The sequence below is a fragment of the Centruroides vittatus genome, unplaced genomic scaffold (assembly GCF_030686945.1).
Source record: "Centruroides vittatus isolate TY-2023 unplaced genomic scaffold, ASM3068694v2 scaffold_1015, whole genome shotgun sequence".
NCBI classification, from domain to species: Eukaryota; Metazoa; Arthropoda; class Arachnida; order Scorpiones; family Buthidae; genus Centruroides; species Centruroides vittatus.
Genome location: NW_027122666.1, coordinates 4,521,930 through 4,531,922, shown reverse-complemented (window position 1 = coordinate 4,531,922; position 9,993 = coordinate 4,521,930). Strand labels below are relative to the sequence as shown.

General features: G+C 29.3%; 1 protein-coding gene across 1 annotated transcript; it reads left to right on the top strand.

Annotated features, from left to right (window-relative positions):
* Positions 1-509: 509 nt before the first annotated feature.
* Positions 510-6,506, top strand: LOC136986216 (synaptosomal-associated protein 25-like). Its single transcript, XM_067283701.1, has 6 exons — positions 510-673; positions 4,920-4,961; positions 5,067-5,115; positions 5,337-5,454; positions 5,528-5,667; positions 5,742-6,506. Exons 1-5 carry the CDS (start codon positions 587-589, stop codon positions 5,613-5,615), a joined length of 384 nt encoding a protein of 127 aa, XP_067139802.1. The 5' UTR covers positions 510-586; the 3' UTR covers positions 5,616-5,667; positions 5,742-6,506.
* Positions 6,507-9,993: the final 3,487 nt, after the last annotated feature.

Here is a 9,993-nt window from a genome sequence, read left to right as displayed (position 1 = left end):
TGTCACTTACTTACTCTTAAAGTAAAAGTTGTGTATGAGCTACCACTACATCAACACACCAAACATTTTCTTTCCATTCAAAATGCACTTGAAGTGTTTGCATAACGTCACTTCTAAAAACAATTGTACATTATGACTATTTTTGTAAACAACCAGTATATACAATAACTAATACAATACACACCTCTAAAATATATACAATATAATATATATATTAAGATATGAATAAAAACAGATTGGATAATCAAAAATACAGTCGACTAAATAAAAATTATTGCAAGTAATTTATTTTCTACTCACCAGATGGCGGAAGTTGCATTAATTTAACTCTAATGTGAATAAGAATAAAATGTTTAATTATTGTCTAATAAATTAGCTGAGATATTATTATTATTTTGTTCTCAAAATATTTACTTATATTTATTTAAAAGATAATGAAAAAACTTAAAAAATAAATATGTAAAGACAAATTATATTTTTCAGATGTTACCAAGCTTTCATTGATTGGGAGAAGTTTACAGTATCGTGTCGCATTGTGGTCATAATTGTCGCATTACGTTAAAATGGGAATAATAATTGACTAATTATGGCTATAAATCCTTCTGATGATGCAAATTACGATCCCTACTCACTGGGAGGATTGAAAAGTATTTTCAAAGATGCATTCAACACTGTAAGTAGTTTTGAACCCTTGCCTAATATATGTTTGACTATATAATTTTTTAAAAAAATAATAGTAATAACAAAATACGCTTATTAGTAAATACAGAAAAAATAAAAATGAGTAATTTTAAATTAAAAAGTAAGTAATATGAACTTGTCACTCGTGCAACTTAATCCGTAGAACTGCGTAGTAGCATATTTCAAAAGGAGAGACTGACCACAAAGGAAATCTCTCGAACCTGGATCAAAAAGTGTTATTTCTGAACTGTTAGTAGAATGCAGTTCGATCATACTACCATCGTTGCGTATAAAGTTAGGACACACGAAAAGCTTTGCCAAACCATGGATTGAAATGGCCTAGAATTTAGTTTTCCAGAGAGACATTTTCAAACATTAGTGAGGCGAAAGTTAGAGGGGATATTCATAGGTCCACATATTTCCAAGCTTCTCAAAAATACGCACTTTGATAGCATACTAATAGATGCTGAAAAAGAAGGTTGGACTGCTTTCAGGATAGTGGTAAGCAATTTTCTTGGAAACCATAAAGCTTCTAGTTACAAACAAAAAATTACAAATTACAAATAACATGCTGTCGTGTTATGGAAAGATGGGATGCAACATGTCATTGAAAATGCACAAATGCACTTTTTGCATCCTCACATTGACTTTTTCTTTGAATACTGTGGGTCTGTCAATGATAAACACGGAGACCATTTTCACCTATTAGTTGCATGAAAAAATGATACTAAAGGAAATAGAATCCGTCAATGTTAGCAGTCTAATGCTGGAACATTACGTGTGAAACGCTTGCAGATTCATACAAGAAGTCTGTAAATAAGTGTCATGCATGCGAGTGATGTCCTCGGTATTTTATGCTTTCACTGTTTATTCAGTTTTTATGTATTAAAAAATGTTCTGGCGGTTTTTGTATTCCAACTCGAATGAAAATTACATTATTTGTAAATACTCAGATGTATATTATGCAGGACTGTAGAGTCAGTAGATTTTTACACGACTCCGACTCCGATCAAGGGCGGACTTGTTAACAAAGTAAGCCCGAAAATTCTGACGTCATCACGTGACCTCAGAATATTATCATCAATAAATATAGTTCTTATAAAGATAGAACGTAGAAACTTTTTTATTCCAAAGCTAAAATATGCCTCTAAGTAATGAGTCAATACGATAATTTTTACTTTTCTGTTGTTATATATAACAGAGGAAAAGTGTAGCGATAGTTCAAAAAATGATCCCATCCCAAATTTTTGCATTTTTGGACTCAGGGCACCTCAAAATGTCGAGATTTGCAAAAGATTCGGTTTTTTTTTTCTGTATGTACGAATGTTAGACTGTATGGAAGGCACGATTTTGAATCGGAGTCAGATGGTTTAACACAGGAGTTATTAAGCTTGAAAATGGTTGAACTAAATCGGTTGGTACACATTCTAACACCCGTGCGTACAGAAAAAACCCCGAATGCAATGGCGTCGCCAGAGGGGGGCAGAGGGGCAGTTGCCCCTCCCTAGACATGCGAAAAAAATTATTTAAATGCTAAGTCATTTATTGCTCGATTTATAATTCCCGCGCGAAGAACCCAAGAAGATTATGTTTTAATTAAAATAATCTTCTTAAGCTTCTTAAAATTTACGAATCGTTTTTATTTTACCTACATACAATTCATATCCTCTATCAATTTATATCATCTTGCCTCCCCGTGGCCCATTGGCTGGCGACGCCCTTGCCCGAATGCTTTTGCACTTCTCTACGTTTCGAGGTTTCCCGAGTCCAAAAGCATTTTTTGACTGATCGTCATTCTTTTCCTTTGTTATAGGCCTTACTGTATAATAGCCGGGAAAGTAATAATGACGACGATTCTGATTATTTTTTAAAAAAATACAAAATAAAACGATTTTAAAAAATTAATTAAACATTAAAATTTGACACATCTACCGAATATATAAGTTCACATTTATTGACTCGTTTGATGATGGCATTGGTATTTGGTAAGCGTGTATGAATAAAAATAGTAAATACATTTTTATACAAACAAATTAGTTTCATAAAAATGTTGTACAGTACAGTACATAATATACGAGTATATTGGATAATATATAAGTATACAGATACATTAAACTAAGTCAAGAATGAGATATAACACTTAGACTGGTAAAAAACAGGTTGCTTATTTTGCCATGTTGATTAATTTATTATTTTTCATTTCTGTTATAAACTGAATTACTCCTTACAAAAAAATCACTCCTATTAAGTCAGCATTCACTGAAGTTCTTAAATCATATTTAATAATTTTAAGAGCGCAAAATAAACGCTCCACCGAAACTTGGTTGGTGACAATGCTGTGACAATGTTGTATTTTAGATAATGTCTGGATAGTGCAGTATTGCCGTTTTAACATCCAAACTCGAAGAGTGGTCAATGTGATTTATTTTTTTCCAGTGCATAATAAATATCATCTTCAAATTCTGTAAGATTTCCTTTTCTGTCTGTTCTCATATTAGAACTCAAGTTTAATTTTGAAGGTAGAGACGAGTTTTATAAAAAAATAAAAAATAAATAAAAACTAGCAGATGAGCCAGATGTTACTCACGCAAAAAGTAACAATAACGAAGATTAAGATATTTAGATTATAGCCGATTTTACCCGTTTTCACTGGGTGCAAGAATTAGGTCCTGTCTCTTCCGAGACTAATTAGAGAATTTTTAGATGGGTCTAAAAGTATGTTCGATTTTTCACAAAAATGCCACATACCGCATCTAAAATAGCACGGTAGAAACGGAGTTCTTCGGGGGAATCCTTAACCCTCTCCCTCTTCCCCCCGCGAGAAGAATTTCGAAAAATCCCTTCTTAGTGTATGTACATTCTTACGATGTATCCTAACTGTGTACTAAATTTCAACTCTTAACCGTTTGAACTCTGAGCTTATCATTATTATTATTAACCCATCTCGATTATATTATAAGATTGTAAATGCTAATAACGAATAAAATATTCATTAAGTCCGACTACACTGGAGATATGACACATGACCCCTTCTATGTCTCTACCCTGTCGACCTTTAATAAAGAACCAAAATTTAACATCATTAATGCCCTTTATACACACGCTACTGTGCCAAATTTTATTTCTTAAACTTTACTCATTCTGTGATATTGTTTAATAGTTCAGAGCAGAATAAAGAAATTAAACAAATTAGACGCCAACATACGCGCGTGGACGCGCGAATTTTTCCCTTTATTTGACATTTTTTGGGTTCGAGAGATCTCCAGACGTATAGATTTGCAAAAAAAAAAAAAAAAAAAAAAAAACTCGGAGAGTCAAATGTGACACGATTAAAATACTTTTTCGTTTTTTTATATACATAACAAGTTGGGAAAGTGAAAAGAAGTCGGAGTCGGGGGGGATTTTTGACGACTCCGACTCGGGCTAAAATACCAAAACTCCACGACTCCGACTCCGACTCTGACTCCACAGCCCTGATATTATGCAATTTATTAAACGTTGATGTACCTTGTAAACTTGAACCAATTGTTTTTTATAACCATTTTTGAATTCAGCAAGTCAGAATCATTAAGAAACAGCTTGTTTCGTTTCTGAAGGAAACAAAAGTTTTTATTTGTAGGCCTGTGTAATTATTACATGCTTTACAAAAGGTGGATGTGTTTACATAAACGTTACGTAATGTTAGGACCCTTGGATGAGACAAAGTAATTAATTTTTGTTTCCAGAGAGTTGCATAGCGAACCATATTTATGTCACTGCTTTGTTCTTAACTGATAAAATAATGTAACGTTCAGTATCCTGTATTGTGTATTATTCCTTAGTACAATTAAGCCGGCCGATCTAGGATATGAATTAGGATACGTAATTTTGAGGAGAGTATGTGCAATACGTTAAGGAGCGTTACAAGATGATAGTTTAAAAATATAAAAGTCGTGTTACATAATTTATATATTGATTCCTAAAGATCCTTATAACTATTTAAGTGTAACGAAAACAAATATAATCTACATTGAAACATAAAAGAAATTTAATTCAGATTATATCGTGTTTATGTCAGCAGCTATTTAACAGCAAAAATTTAAAATAAATCCTGTAAATAATTAAAGAGTATATCTATAATTTAATATTGAATCTTACTTGAATATGATGATTTTAATTAAATAAGTTAAACATTAATTTAATTAATTTATATTTTGTATGATAAACATTAAAATCAGCAATATTTTATGGTTTTTTAGGCAATTAAAAGTACACGGCGGATGTTAAGTCTAGGTGAAGAGGTTAGACCATTTTAAAATTTAGTTTTGTTATTTTATTGCTAATCAGTTTGAAATTCTAATTATTCGTTAAATTGTATTTTAATTATTTTGATATTTTTCCTTTAGGCCGAAGATGTCGGACGAAATACTATGGTGGCTTTGGAAGAACAAAAAGGTAAAGTATTTTTATTGACTTAGAATCTTTAAAATAGTATATTTTTTTTTAAATTTAAAAATATCTAAATCTTGAGAAATAATGTTTAAAGAAATTATAAAGACTTGAAATTGGTAAAAAGTAAAATGAGTATTAATTATTGCAAATATTTAAAATCTACAATTAAATCTTTATATTGTAAAATGTATATTATTGTATATGTATGTATATGAATATTATAGAGCAAATCGGGAATATAGAACAACAGATGGATAGTATCACTGCCGACATGGATACGACAGAAATGTATTTAACACAGTTGGAGAAAGGTTGCGGAATCGATAGCTCCGTTTATCAGAAGTAAGTGAAATTAAATCGAAACACATCACTAATTATTATCTGAGATATTTTAATTCATCTGTAAATTCAATAGCGAGTGTAAATCTAAAGAGAACTCTGGTGCTGATGAAAAAGTAAATTCTGATAAAACTAAGTCTTCTGGAGGATTTTTATCTAAATAGGTTTCTAAAAGTCAAGTCACAAAATAATCGATTGGAAAGAATTAATAAGAAGGTAAGTTAATTTTTAATGTGAATTAATGCAATAATCATACTATTAGTAAAATTTATTTATTTTTATTTTTTTAGATGAATTTCAGAGAGTTTAAGAATGAAAAAAATGAAGAACACTACTTCCAGAGCAGAGACAATTTCCATATTTTTATTATCTACAAATATAAATATATACCTCTAATTATTCATAGTTATAATCCTTATTTGTTTAATGTGTCATAAAAAGAATCGAAAAATGTTTTTCGTCTTTCTATAGATGAGTACTTTTTTGCAAATTAGAAATTTTTGAATGGAAAAGGTTTATTTTTACTCAAATAAGCGAAACGAATAGGGCTTACGTTCTTCTAAACGAACACGGGAATTTCTTATTAATTTCTATTGAAAAGATTAATATTTGAAGATCTCTGTATAGAAAAGGAATATCGTGATGACTAAATCAAAATATAAACAGTGCCTAAATTAAGATATTGTCTTTTAATAGGCGATTTGCCTTCCCCCAAAACTCATTTTAAAAACATAAACAAGATAGTAACGGCAAATGTCAGCATAACTTGGAATATTTTGGAGAAATCAACAGAAAAAGATTGTAATTCATGTTCTGTAAAATATCAATATTTTATTTTTCCAGTGAGATTTTTGACACATATTATATTGTTATATATATATTGTAATCTATGTATATATACTTATCACTTATAATGAAAATATGAAAATATTTTATTATTTTATAGCTTACATTATATATTACTTTCCGCTAAGAGTTTTTATTTTTGACTGATTTTTCAGCATATGCTGTATAAATTATTGAGAATTTAAATCTAAAATAAAATATTCAAATATGTATTTATATTATGTTTTATTTATGTCTCTTTAGCAGAAATGTCGCTTCAATATTTCTCTAAACATTTCCAGGAACAGGATAAAGTAGAATCATATAGGTTATTCTTTCGGATTTTGATATACTTTCATTAAAATTGATTTTTATCGTGCCTTTAAATTAAGTTGCTTCAATTATATGAAAAAGAAGGATAGAAATTTCTTATCATTAATCATGATATCACTTGCAATTCATCGAAGATCTTCGCCTAATTATTTTTCTTTAAAGATTAGGTTCTTTATAAATACAATGGTTTCTTCAAATTCAATGCAAAGACTAATGAACAATTTTTGCAGAAATTTCTGTGTCTTTGCATTAAATTTGACTCTCAGATTCGGTCGCCTAATGTAATCGACTTAGCCCTATTTAATTATATCAAATAACCTAATTATGTATAATATTAATTGACGAATATAGAGTATAATAGTTTCTTTTTAAAATTATTATTAACTAGTAAATGTACCCGGCGATGTTCGGATTATCTTAAGAAAACATCGAACAGATTTGAAAACTAGGAAAACTTCTTTCTTTTTTTATTTACATATTTTCCTTAACATAATTTAAATATATATTATTATATGTCACGAAATATATCATTTTAAATTATTTTGTTGCCGATTGAACTGATAAAATATTTCTATAAAAAAGTAATTAACCTTCGCGAATATTTCTGTCAAATGCAATGGAACAAGTTTATACAAAACTACTTAAATAAAACTAGATTTATTTTATTAATAGAAGACAAAGGAAAAAAAAAAAACGAGAAAATTCGTGACAGTGCTTCGGAAGGAATTATTCAACGCAGGCCTACATAGTCGCCAATGATCATGTGTATCAATCAACGTTTAACAAATGTAAACGAAGTGTACTTTTCGAACTTGTTCGATGTTTTATTAAGATAATCCGAGCATCGCCGATACATTAGCCAGTACTTCGATATTTTTAATAAGTATAAGGTATAAGTAATTTAATATATCGTTTAGAAAAATCGTTATAAAAAGTTTTAATTGGCATATATTTTAGCTTCTATAACTCTGAGTAACATTTTGAACAAAACTCATTTGTTTCTATTCAATTTTATCTTTATTAGCATAAAATTAAAGCTAATTCAGTTTTACAGCTTATGGGAAGACTCTGTAAACTTTGACCTATCGACCCGGAAGTTTAGCGAGCACCTCTTGATAATGAGAAAGGCTTAAGTTTAAAATTTGAGCTTTTTAGACCCAGTAGTTTTTTCTACGTGCGTCTGCATGTGCCGGATAAAGGAGAAGAAAATACAGCGTTTTTAGTTATTTTTTCACTTTTCAATCGCTTATATTTCGGCAACCGCTTTATAGAAAGTATTGAAATTTTGCACACTAGCTAAGAAAACAATTTTCTTTCAAATGGGATATTCGGAATTACTATAGGTGTTAAGGGGAGGTGGAGAAATCGATTCCCGAGAATCGGCAACACTGATTCCAGTATATGTAGTCAGTCAGTGACTTTTTTAATTGGCGGAGAGTCATTGCCGTGACTTCTGATAATATTTCGGTTGCATTTATCAGATTATTGTTAAATATTAAAAAATATATATATTCTCAGATATATGCTGATAAATACATTACTTTCAAGATAATGTGTTATTAAAATGTCATTTAAACTTTTTATATTAACGCTAAGAAACAAGTTCACAGGAAGTATACGTGAGTGGAATAAGAGTTTTCAGGAATGTGATACAGCTAAAATGTGTTCTCTGTGCTATGAAACGTTTAATTTTAAATATAAATTTATGTTTAATGAAATTTATGCACGTGATAATCTACCGTTTAATAGTTAATTTTATTTTTTACAAACAAGAGACAAGTCGCTCCAAAATTTATTAGACAATCACCATTTACTCTGATGTTCCAGAACAATTTTATATACAGCTGGACCTTCCTTTTTAGGCTACTCAACTGCCTACTCTTTAAAAAGTTCTTTTAAAAAACACAGAAAAACCAATAAAGTTAAAAAAATCTTTAAAATTGGTATGGTAAAAGGAGCCGAGATCTTGACGAGATAAGGATGACTTAAAGAAGATGTCGTAAGATTACCATACCAATTTTAAAGATTTTTTAACTTTATTGGTTTTTCTGTGTTTTTTAAAGGAACTTTTTAAAGAGTAGGCAGTTGAGTAGCCTAAAAAGGAAGGTCCAGCTGTATATAAAATTGTTCTGGAACATCAGAGTAAATGGTGATTGTCTAATAAATTTTGGAGCGACTTGTCTCTTGTTTGTAAAAAATATATTTATCCATCTGACGAAAATTAAACTAAAGTTAATTTTATTTTCATTTTTTTTTGTTTGAGCTTGAGATAGGTGAATGCACAGAGTATATAATTTTTATTTAGCTAATGTACGCGGGGATGCTCAAGTTATCTTAAGAAAACATAGAATAGGTTCGAAATTTATACGTAGTGTTGTTAAACGTTGGTACACGAAGTAGTTTATGAGTATATATTAATACGTATCATTATCGAATAATTTCTTCCGTCACGTTATCACGAATTTGTCACGGTAATCCTCTCTTAATAAAGTAATTAAGTTCTATTTATGTATCTGTATATAGACTTGTTCCATCATATTTTACAGAAATATTCACGAAAGTTGAAAAATTTTTCTCAAACGATGAAGAATATCATTTTACGCAATTTACCAAATGAATTGCTATATTATTAATTATAATAATATAATTATTATAAAATCATACAATTTAATATTATAGCGTAATTTTTTTCATGGCTAAATTTGTTTTTGTTTCTTGATTAGAAATTAAATAGGACATTTTTCTTTTGCATAGAATTATAGTTAGTTCTGTGCAAAAGTAATTTTTTAGATGTGAAATACAATACTTTCAAAAACTTTTTCAAATTTCACTTCAAGGATTTATTTTATAAAAAAAATCTATTTCTAAAACAAAATTTATAAATAATATTTAAGTACAGATAGAATAAACATTTTAATATATTTTTTTTTTACATGACTACAATCTGACACCAGTTTACGTTAAGATTTTTAATTTTAAATACAGTAGGTATTGCTTATTGTAATCGCGGATATTGTTATCAGACGTCTTATATTATGATGTTGCTAAACATATAAATTTAGATGTTTACTCTTGTTAAACGTCCGTTTTAATCTTGAACTCAATGCTGTATACATTACTATTGTTTAAATTTTCAGTTCTGACACCGGGTGCTTCATTTATAGACTAGCTATTTCCTGTTGTTGAAGACTTGTTCTTCATTATTACTTAATTAAGGCGAAGGTCCTATATTGTACTTCTTAGCATAATGAAAGAAGCAAATAAGAGACACAAAGACGTTCCAAAAAAAAAAAAAAAAATTGAAATTTTAGATTGCTATGTAAACAATGAATCAATGTTGCACAGATAAAAATTTAGGCCAGTTTTATGCAAGATTTTAAAGAA